This window comes from Dasypus novemcinctus, chromosome 16 (assembly GCF_030445035.2).
Source record: "Dasypus novemcinctus isolate mDasNov1 chromosome 16, mDasNov1.1.hap2, whole genome shotgun sequence".
Classification (NCBI taxonomy): domain Eukaryota; kingdom Metazoa; phylum Chordata; class Mammalia; order Cingulata; family Dasypodidae; genus Dasypus; species Dasypus novemcinctus.
This window is the reverse complement of record NC_080688.1, coordinates 42,622,669-42,645,811: the sequence shown is the minus strand read 5'-3', so window position 1 is coordinate 42,645,811 and position 23,143 is coordinate 42,622,669. Positions and strand designations below refer to the sequence as shown.

The 23,143-nt window shown below is 37.4% G+C and overlaps 1 protein-coding gene across 4 annotated transcripts in view; it reads left to right on the top strand.

Moving 5' to 3' along the window:
* The window catches only part of LOC101429008 (aquaporin-4), a 340,557-nt gene that overhangs the window by 147,321 nt on the left and 170,093 nt on the right, over window positions 1-23,143 (top strand). Inside the window, exon 4 of one of the 4 annotated variants that reach the window (XM_058277569.2) lies at window positions 10,398-10,439. The exons of the other annotated variants lie outside the window; for them this stretch is intronic. Within the exon in view, the coding sequence (XP_058133552.1) occupies window positions 10,398-10,439 (42 nt within the window). The remainder of the gene's footprint in view (window positions 1-10,397; window positions 10,440-23,143) is intronic. 4 annotated transcript variants of the gene reach the window in all.

The following is a 23,143-nucleotide window of genomic DNA, read 5'->3' as shown; positions in this document are numbered from 1 at the left end:
ATAACAGACTTTATGGGCGTGAAAGACATGATGGATGAGACTAAAAATACATTAGAGGCAATAAGAGCAGATTTAAATTGCTTGAAGACAGAATGAGTGATTTTGAAGGTAGGACACCTGAACTGAAAAGGACAGGAGAACAGAAAGAGAAGAGAATGGGTAAAATGGAACAGAGTCTCAGGGAATTGAATGACAATGCAAAATGCACAAACATTTGCATTATCGTTGTCCCAGAAGGAAAAGAGAATGGAAAAAGGAAAGAAATAATATTTGAGGAAATAATGGCCAAAAACTTCCCAACTCTTATGAAAGACTTAAGTGTCAGTCTCCAAGAAGGACAAAATACCCCAAGCAGAATAAATCCAAATAGACCTACTCCAAGACACCTACTATTCAGAATGACAAATATCAGAGATAAAGAGAGGATTCTGAAAGCATCAAGAGAAAAGCAAAACATCACATAAAAGGGAAACTCAATAAGATTATTTGCTGATCTCTTATCAGAAACCATGGAGGGGAGAAGAAAGTGGTTTGACGTATTTAAAGTACTGAAAGAGGAAACACTGCTGGCCAAGAATACTGTATCCAAAAAAAATTTTTTTAATTTAAAAAAAGAATACAGTATCCAGCAAAGCTGTCCTTCAAAAATGAGGGTCATTTCAAGTCTTCACAGACAAAACAAAACTGATAAAATATGTTACCAAAAGGCCAGAATTACAAGAGATACTAAAGGGAATACTGTAGCCTGAAAGGAAAAAACAAGGGCAAGAGATTTGGAGAAGAGTTTAGATTTGAAGATTATTAGGAAGGGTAAACTAAAGGATAAGAAGACAGATAATAGAACAATATGACAACAGAGGGCCAAAGGGCAAAATGGATAAAGTAAGTAATGCCTTTACAGTAATAATATTAAATGTTAATGGACTGAACTCCCCAATCAAAAGACATAGACTGATAGAGTAGATTAAAAAATATGATCCATCTAGATGTTATCAACAAGAGAATCACCTCAGACATAAGGACACAATCAGGTTAAAAGTAAAAGGTTGGAAAAAGGTATTCCATGTGAATAGTAACCAAGAAAGAGCTGAAGCAGTAATACTAATATCAGACAAAATAGATTTCAAATGCAAAATTGTTATAAGGGATGAAGAAGGTCATTATTTATTAATAAAGGGGGCAATTCACCGAGAAGAAATAACTATACTAAATATTATGCACCTAACCTGAATGCCCAAAGATACATGAAGCAAACACTGTAAAAACTGAAGGGAGAAATAGATGTCTCTACAATAGTAGTTGGAGATTTCAATACACTACTCTCAGCATTGGATAGAACATCTGGACATAGGATAGATAAAAAAACAGAGAACTTGAATAATGTGATAAATGAACTAGACCTAACAGACATCTATAGAGCATTGCACCCCAAAACAGCAGGATATACTTTATTTTCAAGTACTTATGGGTCCTTCTGCAAGATAGACCATTTGCTGGATCACAAGAAGACTCTCAATAAATTTTAAAAGATTGAAATTATACAAACTATTTTCTCTGATCATAACAGAAAGAAGCTGGAAGTCAATAATGGACATAAAAAGGGAAATTTCATAAATATAAAGAGATTAAACAATATACTCTTAAATAAAATCAGTGGGTCAAAGAAGGTATTGCAAGAGGATTCAGCAATTATCTTGAGATGAATGAAAATGAGAACACAATATATCAAAATCTATGGGACACTGCAAAGGTAGTGCTGAGAGGGATATTTATAGTCCTTGATGTTACATTAAAAAAGAAGAAACAGCTAAAATTAGAGATCTAACTACACACCTGGAGAAACTATTACTAGAAAGAGAGAGAGAGAGAAAAAAAAAAACTAATTCTAAACCAAGCTAAAGGAAAGAAATAGTAAAGAGCAGAGCAGAAATAAATGAAATTAAGGGAAAAAAAACAATAGAGAGAATCAACAAAACCAAAAGTTGGCTCTTGGAGAAGAACAACAAAATCAACAAACCCTTAGCTAGACTGACAAAGAAAAAAATAGAGAGAATATACAAATAAAAACAGAAATGAAAGGAGGGACATTACCACTGACCCTGCAAAATTAAGAGAGATATAAGAGGACTCTATGAAAAATTTTATGCCAAAAAACTAGACAATGTAGAGGAGATGGACAAATTTCTAGAAACACACAAACCATCTACACTGACCCTAGAAGAAATAGAAGACCTCAATAAACCAATCACAAGTGAAGAGATTGAAACAGTCATCAAAAACCTCCCAAAGATGAAAAGCCTGGAACCAAATGGATTCACAGGTGAATTTTACCAATCTTTCCAAGACAGTCTAAAACCAACCTTGCTCAAGCTCTTCCAAAAAATTGAACAGGAAAGAAAGCTACCACACTCCTTCTATGAAGCCAATATCACCCCAGTACCAAAACGAGATAAAGACACTGTGAACAAAGAAAATTACATACCAATATCTCTAATGAATGTAGGTGCAAAAATACTCATGCTAGCAAGCCAAATCCAAAAGCATGTTAAACTGAATCCAAAAGCACCACAATCAAGTGCGTTTTATCCCAGGTATGCAAGGGTGGTTCAACACAAGAAAATCAATTAGTGCAATAAACTACATTCATAAATTCAAGAAGAAAAGTCACATTATCATTTCAACTGATGCAGAAAAGGCATTTGACAACATACAAAGCCCTTTCTTGGTTAAAAAAAAAAAAAACACTCCAAAAAATAAGACTAGAAGGAAGCTTTCTCAATATGGTAAAGTACCTATATGAAAAACTTACAGCCACCATAGTTCTCAATGGTGAAAGACCAAAGCTTTCCTGCTGAGGTCAGGAAAAAGATGAGGATGCTCACTATCACCACTGTATTTCAATATTGTGTTAAAGGTTCTAGCTAGAGCAGTTAGGCTAGATAAAGAAATAAAAGGAAAGGAAGAATTAAAAATTCACTAATCACTGATGATATGATCCTATAACTAGAATCTCCTGAGAAATCCACAACAAAGCTACTAGAACTAATAGACAAGTTCAGGAAAATGCCAGGATACTAGGTTAATACACAAAAATGAATAGCGTTCTATACACTTCTAATGTGCAATCTGAGGATGAAATCAGAAAAAAAAATTCTATTTATGATAGCAACCAAAACAATCACATATTTAGGAATAAACTTAACCAATGACATAAAGGACCTGTACTCAGAAAACTACAAAACATTGCTAAGAGAAACTGAAGGACACTTAAATAAATGGAAGGACTTTCCATGTTCATGGATTGCAAGACTAAATATTGTTAACATGTCAATTCTACACAAACCAATTTACAGATTCAATGCAATCTCAATAAAAATCCCAGGAGCCTTTCTGCAGAACTGGAAAAACCTATTAGCAAATTTATTTGTAAGGGTAAGAGACCTCAAATAGCCAAAAAGCTCTTAAGAATAAAGAACGAAGTTGGAGGAGTCTCCCTTCCAGACTTTAATACATATTACCTAGGTACAGTGGTAAAAACAGCATGGTACTGACATAAAGACAGACACATTGACCAAAGGAACTGAATTGAGGACCCAAAAATAGACACATCTATAGTCAAATGATTTCTGACAAGACTGTCAAGTCCTCCTAGCTAGGCTACAACAGTCTTATTCAACAAATGGTGGTGGGAGAACTGGATAGCCATAGCCAAAAGAAAAAAGACCCCTATTTCACACCTTATACAAAAATTAACTCAAAATGGATCAAGGACCTAAATATAAAAGTGACAACCTTTAAACTATTAGAAGAATATGTAGGAAAACATCATCAAGATCTTGTGATAGGCAACAGTTTCTTAAATCTTACATCCAAAGCATGACCAACAAAAGAAAATACAGTTACATAGAACCTCCTCAAAATTAAACATTTTTGCACCTCAAAGGACTTTGTCAAAAGGGTGAAAAGGCAGCCAACTCAATGGGAGAAAATATTTGGAAATCATATATCCAATAAGGGTTTAATATCTATGATATAAAAAGTGATCCTACAACTCAACAATAAAAAGACAAACTATCCAATTAAAAAGTGTGCAAAAGACTTGAAAAGACAATTGTCTGAAGAAGAAATACAAACGGTGAAGAAACACATGAAAAAATGTTCAACATCACTAGTGATTAGGGAAATGCAAATCAAAACTACAATGAGGTATTTTACACCTATTAGTCTGGCCCCTATTAAAAAGTTGGAAAACTGTAAATGTTGGAGAGGATGTGGAGAGATAGGAACACTTAATCACTGTTGGTGGGAATGTAGAATGGTACAGCCACTGTGGAGAACTGTTTGGCTGTTGAATATACACTTGCCATGAGAATCGGCAATACCATTGCTAGTTATATACCCAGAAGAACTGAGAGCAAAGACAGGAATAGACATTTGCATACTGATGTTCATAGCCACGTTATTCATGATTGCCAAAAGTTGGAAACAACCCAGGTGTCCATCAGCAGATGATAAACAAATTGTGATATATACACATGGTGGAATATTATGTAGTGGTAAGAAGAAATGAAGTCGTCAAGCATATGACAAAATGGATAAACCTGGAGGACATTATGTTGAGTGAAGCAAGCCAGACACAAAAGGACAGATACTATATGATTGCACTATTATGCACTAAATATCCTGTGTAAACTCATGGACTTAATAATCAGAATACAGGACACCAGAAAATAGAATGAGGGTAGAGAATGGAAAGCTGAGGTTAATCTGTGCAGAACTGGTAAAAAGGGCGGTTGTAAATCTTTGGAAATGAATAAAAATGGTGAAAGCATTTCATGGTATTTGTAATTGACAGTGTTATAGTATGGGCCTCACAGTGGTTGAAAGAGAAAGTCTAAGGTCATGTATATTACTAGAAGGAAAGCTAAAAACTGCAACATGGGACTGTATAAGATAATAACACCCCATGTAAAACAGGAATATGGGTGATATTGCATATATAAGACTGTTTTTGGAAAATATAAATACAAATATACTAGAGAGAAGGAAAAAGAACAGCAGATACGTACAGCATAGAGAGAATGAGAGGTGATGAGTTTTGTTTTTTGTTTATTATTATTATTGGAATAATGAACGTGCTCTGGTTGTGATTGGGGTGATGAATGCACAAACGTGTGATTGCACTGATTACCATTGACTGCACTCTTTGGATGAATTGATGCTTTTTTAATATGTGTCAGTAAAATTGAAAAAAACAATATAGGTCTGTACAACACAGTGAACCCTATGTAAGTGAAGGACTATAGTTAATCGTACAATTATAAAAATGTTATTTTATGAATTGTAACAAATGTACGACACTAATGCAAGGTGTTAATAATAGTGTAGTAAAAGGAAACTTTTTTAATGTGTGATTTTTCTATAAATGTACCACAAGAAAGAAAGGAAGGGAGGGAGGGAGGAAGGAGGTAGGGAGGGAGGGAGGCAGGCGACCACAATAGAACCTATAAAATCCAAGGGTTAGAAGGATGTGCGTGGTGAGATTCTAATTACTTCATTTTCATTGCTGTCATCACAGATTTCCACTAAGCTTGATCGCAACCCTGGTTGCCCATGGGATCCTTGGGTCCATGGTTCTGTTTATTGCTTGCCAGAGAGGACTAACACCCTTGTAGGGTTTCTTCAAATCAGTTGCCAAAATCAGTTCTCAAAATAGTTGCCAGTGTCAGCTGGCAAAATTTGTTTCCTGAACCCCGTTTTGTTTTGAACCACTGAGGTAGAGGGTCAAATAATACATGCACTGGCTTATGGAAACCACATTGCCGGGCTCTTCTTTTGCAAATTTCAAAGATTATTCTATCACTTTCTGGCTGCTTCTAACTTCTGTTCTGTTCTCTACCTGGCCACTGCGAGTCGGGTCCAGCGCCCTCCCGGGAAGCCGCGGCCCCCCCAGAGCACCACACTCACTGCCTTGAGGCACCAGGGGTAGGAGGGGAGGATGCTAGACCTGGAGGCAAATTCTGAAGTCAAATCCTATCTCTTCCTCCAGTTTTAGGATCTTGTGCAAAATACCTAAAGTCTCTTCCTTCTTCTGCTCCATTGTTTTTTTTATTTTAATTTTACCAGAGTAATGCATACACAGGTAAAGTATCAGATACAACAGAGGTCCTTTTGACTGGCTTCCTCCTGAATGATTTGTCTGATGTAACTAACCTTTAGCCAGCTCAATACCCGGGCCTCACCTGTAGCTTACGAGTCAGCTGTGTTTGTTCCCAAACCTGCTGTGCCAATTGTACTTGTTCATATAATTATTCAATTCAATTGTAAATTATGTAAGCCAATAACATAAGAGGGCAAAAAAAAAAAAAAAAAAAAAGAATCGCTGTTTCTATGAAAATGTTTGGAAATAAAATTGAATTACTAAAAGGAAGTGCTCTAGAATTAGTGCGAGAAAAATAATAGTAAAATGTTACGGAAAACTCAAATGGAAAAGGATTCTGTTTTGTGAGTTATCTTTAAGTTCTCAGTCTCCTTTAAATGAACTGGAACTGAGAAGCATAAGTGATGATTGAATGTGGTTAATGTTAGGAAAAAAATGTAGTAGAAAGATGGAGGTATATTCTACAGGCAGAAATCAGGTAGTATTCCCCTGGAGTTCTTGGGATATTTTAGATACTGTACACACAGAGTATTTAGCAGAGTGTCTGGTGTTTAGAAAGGACTTAATAAATGTTAGCTGTTATTATTTCTATTGTTGTTTTAATAGTTCTGCTTCCAGGTGATTTTAGAAGAGAAAGAAAGGTAAGTTTAGGTCAAATCAATGTTGCAAGGGAAAATACTGAGATAAACTTTTAAGTCCGACTATCAAATATTAGACAGCAAGGGACCTAAACTTAACTAAATTTTGCTTTTCACCAACATATCTGCGTGTAAAACTAGAAGGGTACTGCCGGTCACATCTCTGTGGTGTCTTAGCAGGGGAGGATATATTCATTATTTTAAGAACAGGACTTTGGCAATTCAAATTGAATCTTATTTCAATTTTAACAGCAAATTGCCACATGGCCTTAGGAAACTGTCCCTCCTTTTCCTATCTTTGTATTCTCTTTGAGGTAAAGAGGATGATAAGCAACTGACTTAATTTACCACACAGCCAGAAGAATTACTTTGAGGTCTTTGAGAAAAGTGCCGTCTGGCCTTATAGGTGTCCTCTCCCTGGCATGTGAGCTCTGACTGACTGCTCGGTTCAAGCTCTCAGCCCTCAGGAAAAGGGTCAGTGAATTGCTGGGGGGGTTTTGGTTTTTGTCTCTTTTTTTAAATTGATTTTCCATCAACATTCTAGCTCTACTCACTTATTACGGGCTTGCTCCAAGTTTCAGCAGGTGAAAGGCGCTTCACTAGAGAAAACAAAAATGACTCAGAATAAAGTAATGTGATGAAGAGGGAAAGATCCTGTTTCATTAGGGTGTCTGTGCCACTAAATTAAGCCTTTAATACCCCAATCAATCTTGTTAGCACAATATAAGAACATGCACACCCTTATTAATTTTAGGGCCTCTGGACAAACCCAATTAATTTCTGCTATGTGGGGCAAGTCTGAATGCTGACATTTGAAGTCATTTTCACAGCTGACCGTGGAAGAACATTGATAGCAGTTTAATATATGATGGGGTAGCAAAATAAGCCAGTCTGTATTGATTGTATGAACTGAGACCATTATCCTAGATAGTCATTACATTAAAAGAATATCAGTGATTTAGAAGATTTAGTCAAAGCTTTTAAATAGCTTTTTGCTCTATTGCTATTACTGGGAGGGGGGTTGAGAACTCGTTTCTTTAGGAGACAATTCATAAAATCAAAACTAAATTTTATTTACTTTTACTGCCTTTTTTTCAGATCCTTAAAGAAATACCTTTCAAAACTTCTATTTAAGTCAATACATATTTATGCATGACATGTAACTAGTACTGAGGACGTTATAAGAGAAGTAAGACAGGGCCCATTCCTGCGTTTGGCAAATTTTCAACATAGTGTGTGAAACATATATTTGATTAACTCATATTCTTCAGTCTGTGATATGTAGAAAGTAAACTAGGCCAGGGAAGAGTCTCCAATGCCCGAATATAGTCACTTTACTAAGCCCTAATGTCAGGTGTCAGGTTGCCTGAGACCCTTAAGAATTTGGTGGAGAGTTTTGCACAGTCCTTTTTTTTTTCTCTTTTTTTTTTTTTTTTTTTTTGAGGCACCCGGGGTCTGGGGATTGAACCAGTGACCTCATATGTGGGAAGGGGAAGCTGGCGCTTAACCACTGTACCACATTGGCTCCCCTGAGTTGGCTTTTTTACGTTTGTTGTTTGTTGTTTGTTTTTTTATGTGGCACCGCTTGAGTCACATCGGCTCTACCATATCCGTTCCCATTACACAGACTTTTTATTTGCTCTCTCATGAAGACGAGGGAAAGATTTTGTCATGTCCATACATTTTAAGGAAATAATTTCATCATTATAAGCCAGATAGCCCAAGATCAATATTTCATGTGAACAATTCCTCAGAAACAAGCATCTTACCAAAATAACATAAGAGATAAAGGAATATCCACATTTGAGTTTTTTAATATTCCACACCAATTTAATTGCCTTCCCGATTAAGTGGCTGATTATATAAACAATGAGAATATGCTAGATAAAATCAGTGTTGTATGCAGGAAGAAAGACTTTGGGTTCTAGCCTAAACAAGATTCTTATCATTTAACCATGAAAGTGTGACCTTAATCACGATATTGTTACATGGGCAAACGAGTAAATATAGAGTTGCAATTACATCAAAGCAGGTTCGGGCAGCGGATTATATATCAAGTTCCAACCCAGGGGAGATCATGTATTGCAGGACCTACACCTTATTCATGGGCTAAACAAATGGCTTATAAATACCTTTATCCAAAATGCAGAAATACTAGATCAGATAGAGTAGCATATACCTTATATCAGGAAACTTATAACAATACAACTCAAAATGCCCTGGGAAATATTTTTTAAAAGCCATCCTACAAATAGAATAGCACTTAATTGACACAAGTTTGAACTGATATCCGATGAAATATTGATTAAGGACTAGCTTTAACTGAAAAAAAAAACACAAAGTCAATGGGATTTTTGTATCAATTAGGGTTAGAAAAGCAATGTTATGGAAGAGTTACACTGACATATTATTTAAGTGAAGTGGCATAGCAGGACAGGTAATTAAACCTATTATTGCTCAAGCCTCACCATTCTTAAGTACTTGTTCAAATTTTAATCAACACACTTTGAAAGAGGTATTTTTTAAAAGAAGACAAGACACAGATAGCAAAACATTGTATTTATACATGCGGAATATAGGATTTAGAATATATATATATCAATATATAGAATAGTATGCAATATATATTATATGAAATATTTAGTATAGTATAAAGTATATATAACATAATATTATAACATATATAATGCATTTATAATTTTGTTTAAGAGGAGAGTTGAAACTCTAACACAGAAAAAAGGCTAGTCATTTAACCATCTTGACGTTATCTAGAATTGTTCTCACAATGAGCTGAGAATTCTGTATCATTCCCCATAGATGACTAAACAAGATGAACTATGTTTCATTTGGCAGACCTCATTTGGCAGAAAGAGTCCCTTCTTAATCATCAGGATGAAAAATTCTTGGTTTAGGGAAAACCTCAATATTTCTTTCTAAGAGCTCTTCAGTACAGAGTAAACTACCATTAGTTCTGGGTGATTTAAATATCCATGGGATTACTTCCCTCAAAGTGTGTTCTTATCCTAGATTTCAATTCATTTATTCTTCCAAGCTTCTTGAATACTCTAAGGTATCCAACAGTGGGCCATTAGTACTCAAATCCAAGTGATGCTTATGGTATATCTATCCTGTGTATCAATTTTACTCAAAGATATCTATCCCAAGTACTTAAATTTATGCAGAGGTTTTAAGCAGAATATGCAATTTTATATTAACACATTAATATGGAGTAAAATGCAAAGAATCAAGGAGAATTTTTTGTGATGGACTTTTTCCAGCTACACCTACTCTACCAATATCCAATTCCATCTCCTTGTCACAGAGAGTACAGCCACACAAGTTAAGCCTCCTCTGTAGCAAAGTTTGAATGTAATGCCAGTTTTCCTAATAAGTTACATCAAGCCTGCCTCCTCTTCATTAGCTCAGAAGCACAGGGGTTGCATATTTTATTTCGTGATCCACCCCTCCACATGATTTTCCTTGCTAGAAATAAAATATCAGAGGCTTTGAGGCATTGTTGTGCAAAAATGTTTTTTTTTTGTTTTAATTGTCTTTGGATATAATGATAATACATGCCTTTCCTTTCCCTTCCTTTAAAGGATGGGGGCCAGTAAATTACTTGCATCCTGAACCCAGAATCAGTGAGTAAAATATATATAATGTTTTGAGTCTCAGATAGTTAAAGATAAGCAAAGCAAAAATACTGTCTGCAAATCTTATAGTGTTGCTCTTAAATACATGTTCTTAAGATAATAACCATCATTAGATAGCACAGTATAGATGACATTGTTGGGGTCCATAAAGTCATGAGGTGGCAGGGAGGAAGCAAGCAAACCATGATCCTCGCTCTCAAGGAATTTACAGAGGAAACCAAAGTCTTTGAAGACAGATTTCAGTTATATCCAGCTTGAAGAATAATTAATGTTATCTTACTCAAAAACTTTACATTATTTTCTGCTGTTAGTTTAAACTAAACTAAACTTTCTGGATATTTCTTTTCCAAAAACGACCTCCTCAATGCAGACAGTAAAATCTTACTAATTCAAATATTGCTAATACACCATTTTTGATTAAGCTGAAAATTACCTTTTATTCTTTGCCAGGAATAGATTTGCTGAGTGACCTAGAGGGAACACCTGTAACCTACTTAAGGGGAATACATAATACATTACATATTACATATATTAATAATTTAATAGACCAATTCTTATTACCTTGCTAAAGAAATTTACAAATATAAATGTTTACCTGAAACATTGATCACCTGGATGGCAGTAGTGAGTTTACCTTTAGAAGAAAAATGTTTCCTTCCCTTTATATATCTTTTTCATGATTTCCTACAGAGGTGTTTTTTGTTTTTTTTTTTCATTAAAAACTCAAAATGTTCATAAAGCAGGCAAGGCAAATTCCCAGGATAATAGGAAAGATTTGAGATGAGGAAAATAACCTGCAAATCAGATTATAGCCTCCTTAACCTGGGGCATGTTGAAAATTTGGAATAGTAACTGAGACACTATTCATTCATTTATTACTTTATTCATTCATTCATTGAACAAACACTTAGCCACGGGCCAAGCTTACTGCTTCAAAGGATAAAGAGAAATAAAATGCTCTTGTCTTCTTGGTGCTGGCAGCCCATCACTTAGACAGAGATGAAGACAAATAATTTTCTTGTGTGATAAGTGATGTGTTACCCTTATAAGCAACTTGCTTTGGGAGTACAGAGAATATGCCATTAAATCTGACAAGACGAGATGGGGAAATATTCATGGAGGGAATAACATTTGAGCTGATTATTAAAGAATGAATAGAATTTCTTCAAGTAGAGAAAAGAAAGACAGACTTTAAGCAAAAGCATGGGGAAAAGGCAGTACATGTAATGTTTGAGAAAAATATAGTTAGGGTTAATATAGAGAAACCTGAGAAGATGGAGGAATGGCACAGGGTATAAATAAAGGCATATTACCAAGAAAAGATGTTCTTTGAGCAGCTGGAAACACCAATGGTAGCTCAAGGGATACAGGAAGATTTGAGAGTCATCAGCATAGAAGTGAAATGTAGAGAAATGGGAATTAATAAGAACATTCAGGGGCAAAGGAGAGGGCTTTTGGGAACAGAACAGAATCAGTTACTCCCTGAGATAGGAGGAAAGGAAAGGTAAAATGAAGATAAGTTTGAAGGTGGATATAAAAAATTGAGGGAGCTTATATCTGAGAGCTTCAATTTTATTTCCAACATACCCTCAGATAAACACAAGTTATAGAATAGGAGGTCACAGTTTGAACCCCAGCTCAGCCACCCATGAACTAGAATATAATATGGATAGGTAGGTAACCGCTAAATCTCCATGCTATCATTTGTACAATGGGGCAATAATAGCATTTAATTCATAGGTTGGAGAACTAAATTATATAATGTGTGTGAAAATACTTTATAAACTGTAAAGCACCCAAATTGAAAAGCAGCCTGGGGTAGTGGCCCAAATACCTTCAAATATGAGCTCCATTACACTAGGTGACAACTCTGAGCTCTTGTCTATAGAATAGGAATAACAACACATAGCTTACATGGAATGTTGAGATCTTAAAGATAAGGTATATACAATGCAAGCATATAGATGGTGCTGTATAGATGGGAGTTGTTAGATTATTATCATCTGCAAATAGGACCTTGTCTCCTGGGAGAGAGAAAACAATTGCAGTGGAGAATGAAAACAAGAAAGGGACATGTAAAAATGTTTTTGAGCACAATCAAGAGTCCATTCTGAAAATCATGACTTTGTATGTCCAGACAGAAATGGGAGAAGAAAAATGGGTGATTTGATGATCTGGGTTGGGATAGATGAAAGCAGGTACACTAGCTGCTGTTGAGAATATGGTTGAAAATGTTGATCTGTTGGGCCGTTGGATGAGATCCCAGAAGCGTGGGCCTGGCTCCAGCCTCTTCAAGTAAGTGAGTGGTTTACCCAATCGTTGAATTGCCGGGTATTACCTAGGTTGTATACTCTCACTGTCAGCTAAGCTCCAGCCACTGGGCTACTGCTCAGGGTGGGACAGTGATCAGTCAGACATCTGCCTGCTGCTCCTCCTCTCTCACCTCTTGCCCTTGGCTCAAAACCCTACCACAGCCTATTGCCTGCCTCACCTTCCATTTGAGTTTTAGTTCTGCCCTAGTACAAGAAGCTCAGAAAAAGTTTCCCACCTCCTCTGAAATAGAAAAGCTGATTTGAGCCAAGTAGGAAGACATCAGACTGTATGCTTCCTGTCTTTCATGCCTTCAGCATCCGTTCTAGAATTCAATGCAAAATTTATTGGTTGCCATAAGCAGGGCTGCACTTCCTCTGGGACTTCCTGCACTGGGAAGTGTGGCTATTGTGGGTTATCTCACTGGCCTCTGTGAGTGTCCAGTGTCCTCTTAAAGAGCTTAGTGAGCCTTGGGGACACCAGGAGAGAACTGCCAAGATCTATCTTAATACTTATGAAACTTTATCTAAGGGAGATTTGAGTTCTAGAGCTCATCATCAATTTGCCAAATGGCAGTAATAAAGAAAATTTAGGCTCACCCATAATCGACTCCTAGTTTAATTAATGTAAGACACAGTCCTCATTTAAGAACATGGTTGATTTACTCACTCAGTAATTATTCATTAAGGGTGTACTAAATGCAAGGTGCTAGCAACTATTTAAGGTCTTTGAAAATAATGAATATAAGCATCTTCCCTGAATAATAATTGAAATAGTAGGGAAAAAATGGACAAATTCAGACAAAATGTTATTTCCAAGAAAATACAACTCCAGAGACTATTAAGGGTTGGTAAACCCCAGTGCTTTTTCCTCCTGCCTGTCTCTCAGAGCCCACTCTTCTGTGACTTCCCAACAGGAATCACACAAAAATCACCTCTAAGCTCCTCACTTCCTTTCAGCCAGCTTGTGGCAACCTGCTAATGTGGATTGTTCCCAAATATCTTAACACCACCTCTCCCCACACATGGGGTTTCCCTATGTGGAAAGAGCCAGGCCAAAGTGCAGCCCATCTCTGCCTTCCCTGGGGTAGGAAGCCCCAAATGATGAGTCTCCTGATTTGGTTTCACACTTTCTTTCCTTTTTTTTTTTTAAAGACTTATTTTTTATTTATTTCTCCCCCCATTGTCTGCTCTCTGTGTCTCTTCACTGTGTGTTCTTCTGTGTCTGTTTGTAGTCTCATTAGGTGACTCCAGGGACCCATCCTGGGACCTTCTGGAGTGGGAGAGAGGTGATTACACTCTTGCGCCACCTCAGCTCCCCTCTTCTGCTACATCTTCTTATTCTCTCTCCTCTGTGTCTCTTGTTGCATCATCTTGCTGCACCAGCTCTCCATGTTGGCTGGAACTCCTGCGTGGGGCAGCTTTTCCTGCACTGGGTGGCATTCCCAAGCAGGGCGGCTTTCCTGAATGGAGCCACATTCCTGCATGGGTCAGACTCCGCATGGGCCAGCTCACTGCATGGGCCAGGTTGCCCTCAACAGAAGGTACTGAGCATCAAACCCTGGACCTCCCATATGGTAGACGGGAGCCCAATTGATTGAGCCACATACGTTTCCCTACTTTTTTTCTTTATCACAAATGCTCGCCAGCCCTTTCTCAAATGTGCTTCCATCGCCTGGTGCTAGCCCCACCCTACCACAGCACCCTCTACATCTGCCATTTCATTTTCCCTCTAGATCTGCTAGAAGAAACAATTTACCACTTGTCGCAGTTTGATATGGCTATGAATTCCAAAAATAGATATTGGATTATGTTTGTAATCTGGTCTGTACCTGGGCATGATTGAGTTATGATTAGGGCTTTGATTGGGCCACATCATTAGGGAGTTCAGTCCCCACCCTTTGGTGGTGGGGACTCACAAATAAAAGGCATGGCAAAGGGCAGAGTTGAGGGTTCTTAATGTTGGAGTTTTGAGGTTGGAGTTTGATGCTGACTCTTAAGCTGGAGCCCCGGGGAAAGAGACAGAGCCATTTGCCTGATAGTCTACAGCTGACCTTGTGGAAAGAGGCAAAGTCTAGAGAGCCTCATAGTCTACAGCTGACTTTGTGGAGAAAACAAAGGACCTGAGCCCAGAGGAAAACAAGATCCTGGAAAGGAGGAACACAGGAAGCCTGAACCCTCACAACCTTTGGCAGCCATCTTGCTCCAACACATGGAAATAGACTTTGGTGAGGAAAGTAACCTATGCTTTATGGCCTGGTATCTCTCAGCTCCTACCCCTAATAAGAGCCAACCAACTTCTGGTATTTTGCATCAGCACCCTTTGGCTGACTAATACACCACTTATTAGAAACAAGCACAAAGACAAACACATCCATTTCTTTCCTTTACCCTTAGCTTCACCACCCCTCCAGTTGCTCCTTTAATCAGAATGACTGCCACTTTGGGTACTTTGTTTATATTCTTCTTTATACTCATTTCTACCCTGGTACACAGTCTTTGGGTTCTTCCCACTTGGAATAACACAAGGCTCATATACTTTCAGAGGCTAACTCAAAATTAGGAGTATGTGTGCAGCAACATTCCATTTATGTGATTTTTTTCATTGCTGTTTAAAACTCCATTGTTACCTGATTAATTGAAATAACTTTTTATTTGGGCCAATCCTGTGACTGCCTGATGGAAAAAGTATAGCCCAGACCAAAACATCACAGATTGGGGGATGTTGATAAAATTAAAGATGGAGTAAGAAACTCAAATTTTCTGACTCCAGATCCTATGCTCCCCTAGACCTCCATTTATAGTGGCTGAAAAATGCTTCCCTTCTATCTCATGAGTGGGGAGTAATTCAAAATCGTTTCTTAGGGTTATTGAACTGAAAAAGAAAATGTTCCTAGAGATTTCATGAAGAAAATCCTCTCGCGGGGTTTATGTACCGGCAAAAGGATACACATATTCAAGGGTAATGCCTTTTACATATTGATAGCCTACTCTCTCGTGGAGTAGAGGAGCCAATTTTGGGAGAAAGCTGCAGTAGCTTGTGATTTTAAAGGAAGAGGTGCTCCCCAGGCTTTGCGAGCTAGTCAGTCCACACAACTGGTGCTCATGCACCAGAACACTTCATTCTATAAGTACACTGTCCTCAGCACAGTTCCTGGGAAGGCCTCTTGTTTATGGGAGGAAGCATCTCTAGCATTCACTAGTGCCACAGATGGCAAAGCTGTGGCTACGGATTGCAGAGATGCAACTCCAAACGTCAGAACTCTAGCCCACCTATGGCCTTGGGCACAGGACATTTTCTAGGGCACACTTTGCTGGCTCCTTTGCACTAAGCTTCTCTGCAGAATGAGGAGAATTGGGAAGAAAGTCCTATGCTGTTCAAATCAAGGGTTGAGTGGAGTGCAAAAGGGGGCCTCTATCTATATTTTAAGGGTCCGTATCTGGCAGTTCTGCACTCAACTCCACAAACCCGGGAGTGTGTCTCACATTGTCAGCTAGGACATTCTTTTCTCTAAATACAGGATTATCAAGACTGGTAGGAAGGAATAGTTAGGGACTTTTCTCCAGCCTTCCTCAGCTCATGAGGGAATTAAGCCTTACAAATCTTATAAGAATTGATGAACATGATGATACGGAAAAAAAAACCAACCCTGCAGTATAAGTCTTCAAATACATGACCCAGCATTCTCAATTGAAAATCCCTTATCCTATAAAGGAAAAAAAAAATGCTTTTTTGCCCACTCTTACAATGACTGCAGGTATTCAAACTGCATGAAAATTCTGCATTAACTAGTGCACATCCATAAAAATAAACCACAGAGTTGTTGGATATTTTTCTCTTTTTTTTAGGGGGGGGGGAATGTGGCAGGGGGATATACACCATTATATTTGCATGTAGATAATTAACAAAGAAGAAGCAGCTTGCTACAAATAATTTAGTTGTTCTCTTAAATATTTTCCTGGTACATGAATTACAATAATGTATTATCTTAACAAGCTCATCTGAAAGTGTCTGTCCTCTTCTCATCAAGGTGCAGAGTAATCTAGAAGGTCAAGGTTTCCAATCTCTTTTTCTTGCATTAAAATGATCTGTCATTTCCGTGATGGCTACACCCAAAAGTCAATTTTGGAGCCTCGTTAAAGTGCCCTATAGAGTAATTCAGTCATGATGAAGATGGAATTGTTCTCAAAGTGTAACTACTCCCCTTGCTGGTGTATTGTGGCAATGACACTCATCTTTGAAAACGTAATTCTGATTCAGAGTTTTTTGGTAATTCTTTATATTTTTTAGACTTCACAATAAACTGAGGCTTAAACTAATAAAACTGGATGCATGAATGTTATCAGCATAGTCTGTAAACCAGGTCAGGCAAGTTCTGTGGAATATAAGAGTTTTTAAAATATTTCTGTTTTCAATCACCTGATGGAACTCATGCCTAGAAAGTGGGGAAATATTCCAAAAAATCATTGAATGACCAAGTTTTCTGTATAAATAATAGAGTCTTAATATTTATATTGCGTTACAATTTATATACAATAAGATGCACAAATAGTAAGTGTTCAGTGCAGTGAATTTTGACAATGGTATACACCTGTATAATGGCCACCCAAAATAAGATATTGAATTCTCGGACCCAAAATGGTTCCCTCTTGGCCCTTTCTGGTCAATTCCAATCTACCTCCAATTTCCAGGCAACCATTTTCTTACTTCTGTAGTTTAGGTTGGCCTATTCCTGGACTTCATATAATTAAAATCACACAGCATTTACTTTGTAAAGGCTTCTTTTACTTACCATAGTATTTTTAAGATTGTTGCATATCCCAGTAGTTCATTCCTTTTATATTACACGATGATATTCCATTGTATAATTATACTACAAATTGTTTATCCATTATCCTAGTTTTGGACATTTAGCTTGTTTCTAAAATGGGGATATTCTGAATCAGAATCTTGATGCAAGGAGGACTTGGATTCAACTTTTTTTGTGAACACATATTTTCACTCCTGTTGAACAAAGAGCAAAGAGGAGAATTGCTGGATTATAAGGCAGATGCACATTTAATCTTATAAGAAACTGACAAAGAATTCACCAGCAATGTTGAAAGTCCCAGTTGCTCCACATTCTCACCAACAATGGGTGTAAAATGGTATCTCGTGTCATTTTAATATGCATATCCTGATGACAATGATTTTACTCGTTTTTATGTGCTTATTGAAAATTTGTATAACTTCTTCAGTAAAGTGATCAAGTTTTTGTACTTTTTATTGGATTGCTTGTCAACTGTCTATTGTAGAAGTTCTTCATATATTCTGGATATAAATCCTTTTCCTTTGTCTAATATACATACTGCAAATATTTTTCCAGACTGTGATTTTCCTGTTCATTTCATCAAAAGTGCCATTTGAAGAGTAGAAAATTTTAATTAGGATGAATAACAATGATTTTTCTCTTTTGTAGTTAATGCTTTTTGCACCCTGTGTAAATAACCTTTGTTTACACCAAGGTCATGAGGGATATTCTGTTATTATTCAAAAAGTAGAAATAGCAGTTTTTAATTTTTTAATTAATTTTTTAAAGCTTTAGATTACATAAATGTTACATAAAAAAATATAGGATATTCCCATATGCACCATCCCCTTCCCCTCTCACACCTTCCCACATCAACAACATCCTTCATGTGTAGTATATTTGTTACAGTTGATTAACACATATTGAAGCACTGCCATCAGTTATGGAGTATAGTTTACATTATAGTTTACACTCTGTCCTGCACAATTTTGTAGGTTATGACAAAACGTATAATGGCTTGTACACTGCAGTGTCATACAGGACAGTTCCAATGTCCCAAAAATGCCCCCATATATAGCATTTTTTTAAAATTGGGAATAACAACAATTGTGATTTGTTAAATTTCAGCTGTCTCTTCAATCTACTTTCCTTTCTTCCTAATAAATAGATAGCAAATGTAGGTGCTTCGTGAATTTTCAGGATAATGGAGTAGGAAAACTACTGTGTGATATTTGAATGTCCCTTTTATGATAGAGAATCTGAGCTTCTATTGCAAGCGATTTTATAGCATTATACACTGTCTTTGAGCAGTGACTTAAATCCCAGGGAGCCAGACCATGCTATTTCTGCCCTTTATCCTTGTCTTTGCAGCAAGAGGATGACAGCCAATTATCAGACATCCCTAATAAGAGCATTTATTGCATACATTGGCTTAAATGCCCTAAATTTTAATGCCTTAAGTAGACTTACACTATACATAATATTCTCCCCCCTTTACCTACAGCAGAATAAGGAAAGCTCTACCAACATGTATTCTTTTGATTTCTATTTATTGATCTATATTATGAGCTGGTCGCTGGATTTACAGTGGTGAACAAACAGACCAACTCCCTGCCCTCTAGGGGCTTCCTGTCTAACTGAAGAAAGGGTTAGACAAGTGAACAAAGGTGGTATTTTAGATTTTGTGAGTTCTCTGCAGGGATCTTATATACTGTGAAAGCAGCAGAGAAGACTTCTTTTAGGGATGCCTTCCTTAGCAGGTGCATTTAAACAGGGCCTTAGATTGATAGAGAACCTGCCAGGCAGAAGTAGGGGAAGAGCATTCTGTGCAGGAGAAGCAGCACAGGGGAAGCCTTTAGACAGGTAAGAGGCCGTGTGTTTCAGGTGAGGGTGGTAGAGTATGGTGAGCAGAAGTGAGAGAGGGGCAAGGTGAGGCGGAAGAGAGGGTAGAGGCAAGGACATTGTAAGGCCTTGTCAGTCATGGTCAGGTGTTTATGCTGATGAAGATAGTCCTGGTTTCAGGAGCTCAAAAGAGACTCCCATATTCCTTGTGAAATCAGAATAAGGTACTTATAGCTAGAATAAAGAGTCCACATTAATGCTTTCATTTAGAGTCTCTGAAACAGTATCCTCTAATTTAGAAGCAGTGTCTGCTAGCACGTGGCTCTGGGGTGATCGGGTTCACTCGCTGGTGTTTCAGCGAACAGCATTCTCAAGACAAGAGGTCCATGGGCCTGTGAGTCAGAGAGAGAATAAACTGTTCTGGTGCATTTGGATGTAAAATGCATATAAGGGACATCACATGCATGTGCATGAATACATTGACGTAGGTATAAAGCCAGGAGTCAGCTGATTAGGTTAAGGCACATTTTGAAATAATGTCCAGGACTTTGAATGAAATCATGTGAGGGACACCAGATCTCACATGCACCAATGAGTAATTCTAAGGGGAGGCAATGAGGAATGAACAGAGAGAAACCAGAAGCAAGGAATTCCACTAAACGGGGATTATCAGAGTTAAAGGTAAATTACCCAGAGTGCTAAAGGAAAGGAAGACCTGAAATCAAGAATTGTAGTGCAGAGGCCTCTACCAGCTGGTGGGATTGGCAGATGAGTTTTCAAGGCCAGCCTAGTCATGGCAGTACTGGAGCACTCCACAACCCTCTTTCTGATTTGAAGTTATTTCTGGCCATTAGGAGGTGTGGACAAAACATAGTAGCCTGTATCCCTCCCCACAAAGGGGTGACTGGAAGCTCCCATCAGAGCAGGCAGAGGCGTGGGCGGCTGCAGGGTTCAAAGTCCACCCCCCTTCCCTGCCTCCATCCCCTTCCAGGGGCCTGCAGCTTTAACCTGTCCTCTTCTCATGTGAGCCCTGCCCTTGCAATGCCACGAGGGCACACGCACCTGCACAGACGCACACAGGCCTCTCTCTCTGGTGATCGTTTAAACTTGGGGGTATGACAAGTATGCTCCTTCCACTGAAAAGACCCTTGGAAAGGACTAAAGAGGGAGCGTGAGACACAAGGACCGTGAGCCTGCAGTACACCCAGAATGGCTCTCAGCAGGAGAATCGGGGAATTTTAATTCCCTTTTTTTTAGAGGTCGAGTTAGATATCTGCAAAGGGCAATAAATAAAAGCTAGTTCTCAGGAGAGTCAGAGATAGAAACAAATATTCAGAAATAGTTAACTTCATAGGTGGGATTCAAAAGACTAGATGTAGAGATAATGGGTAAGGGATGAAAGCCAGAGTTCTTGGTGACACCCGAGAAATAAAGAAAGAAAGGAAAAGGAAAAGAGAGGGACACTGAAAGATGGCAAAAAATTGGAAAAGCTTAGAAAAGAATATCACAGGAATAAAGGTCAAGAGAGTATCTAGAATGTATTATTAATAATGTCTAATAAAATTTAGAAATCCAGAAGATTTAATACAAGAGTATCCCTGGTCTTCATAATGCAGACACAAAACATTTTTTGATCAATCATGGTTCAATTTGAATCTTTTTTTTTTTTTTTTTTTTTATTTTATTTCTTACATAAATCCTCTAGTGCTTGATTTACTGCATTGGAAATCTGGCAGTAATTCTGTAGATGAGCACAGTTATTTCATAATAGAGTAGTCGGAGGGGCTCTTTTACAAAACTAAATATGTTTTTGTTGAGTTGGCTGCAAAAACATTAGTTCTGACACATCAATGATTCTTTAAAAGGTTTCCCATTCATTGTATTGGATTTTTTTTCATATCTCCTGAGGCTAAATTTGGTTAGTTGATATCATTGCGAATTGGAACATACAAACATAGAACTAATTTCCTCATTTTAATTTTAAATTAGTGTTTTTGTCTGTTAACTAAAATTGAAATGTTTCGTTTATGAATAATGCCAAGATGAATGGGTACACTTCATTGACTTTAATGAAGTGCACAAGTTCTTGCAGGCTTGTCAATGGCTGCATAGCAGCATTCCCAAATCTAGTTATTTAATATTTGCTGCACTTACATATTTTCTGTATGATAATACTTACCACAATCTTAGTTCTTTAATTTTGTGAACATGATTTAACTTAAAACTTTTTGTCTCACCAACTTTTCGAAGGGATTGCCTTTACTAAGGGTATGCCCAACCCATTTTTTAAAGGTACAGAAAAGCTGACAACCAATTTAATAAATTCAATTAGTAAACATTTACTACATGGTTATTATTTGAAAGGCACTCTGTCAGGAGAGTATTTTGCAATGAATAAACAAGACCACCTTGATAGTTAGAACTTCAGAGGGAAATTTTTGGTGTTCAGTGATCAGAATAAAATGTATGTAATAAGTTAAACACCAAATACTTGTTACTAATATATGCAAAAGAGAAGAGCAACTAGAAATATTTTGAATAATGGTATTAGTTGCACAATACCATGAATAAGACTCTGTTAATTTTTAAAACTAAGGAGTCCTTTCTTGACTTAAGTCATTAATGGCTGTTACAAAGGTAAAATATTCTTGGATACTTAAAGTGTATTTAAATTTCACATACTAAGTCCAGGTTTCAGGCTCAGGCTATCATTGTCTTGTGTTTCTCTTTTTTATAGTTGTTGCTAATTTTTTCATGCCAAGCAAGTTATCAAATCATAAATGCATATGTAAATTGGCACGTGTTCCCTCAACATAAGAAGGGCAAATGATTTAATAATTTATGAATGTCATATTTGACTTAAATTTTGAAATGAATGGTACATCCAGCATATATAATCTGCTCTGAAAATTAGCTATTGCTATTACATGCACAAACTTGGCTAGTGTTATATACCACACAAATTCATGGAATGAGAAATTTGAACACCCCATTAGTTGTTGCTATTGGATACCTTGCTTGCACGTACCATGAAAGTCTACTGATGAATCATACAATCCATTATTTCATAAATGAACCTGCCCATGCCAAGTGAAAGAATTAGCTGCAGAAGCCAGAACTCCACTATCCCGGTGGATGGAGATCGATTACAGAAGTACCATGTATACTGCAGAGCTGCCGAGCATCTTGCACACTGAAAAGTTTCTATGTGCACGTGATCTAATGTCCAGATTCATAATCTGGAATGAGATAGACTCAAATCCTGGGGCCCCACTGTATGAGATTAACCCCTCTAAGTTTCAAATCCTCTATAAAAGAGTGACAATAATAGGAGTTATTTTGCTGTAAAAGTGTAAGATAATGCATGCAATAATATGCTTCTGCTATTTTTATAATCATTATTATTATATTACTACATTATCCAGCTCAGACCTTCATGCCACAGAAATTCCCCCCAAAAAGTCCAAAGACAAACCTGACTTTGAGTGCTTTGAGCACCACTCATTGCCTACCATTCTTTTTGCCAGGGTTTCCAACTCTGGCTGTGTATTAAAACCACCTTGAACCTTCAATATTATGAATGTGTGGGGCCCACCCCCAAGAACCACTGCTGCTCAGAGGGCCTATCCCAGCCCCTGCCCACCCGCTGCTGGACTGCTCAGCTGATTCCTGATCAAATAATGAGATAGGAATTCCCTACGACCCCTAGGAATTGAGAGATACCAATTCTTTAGCACCTACCAGAGTCAGC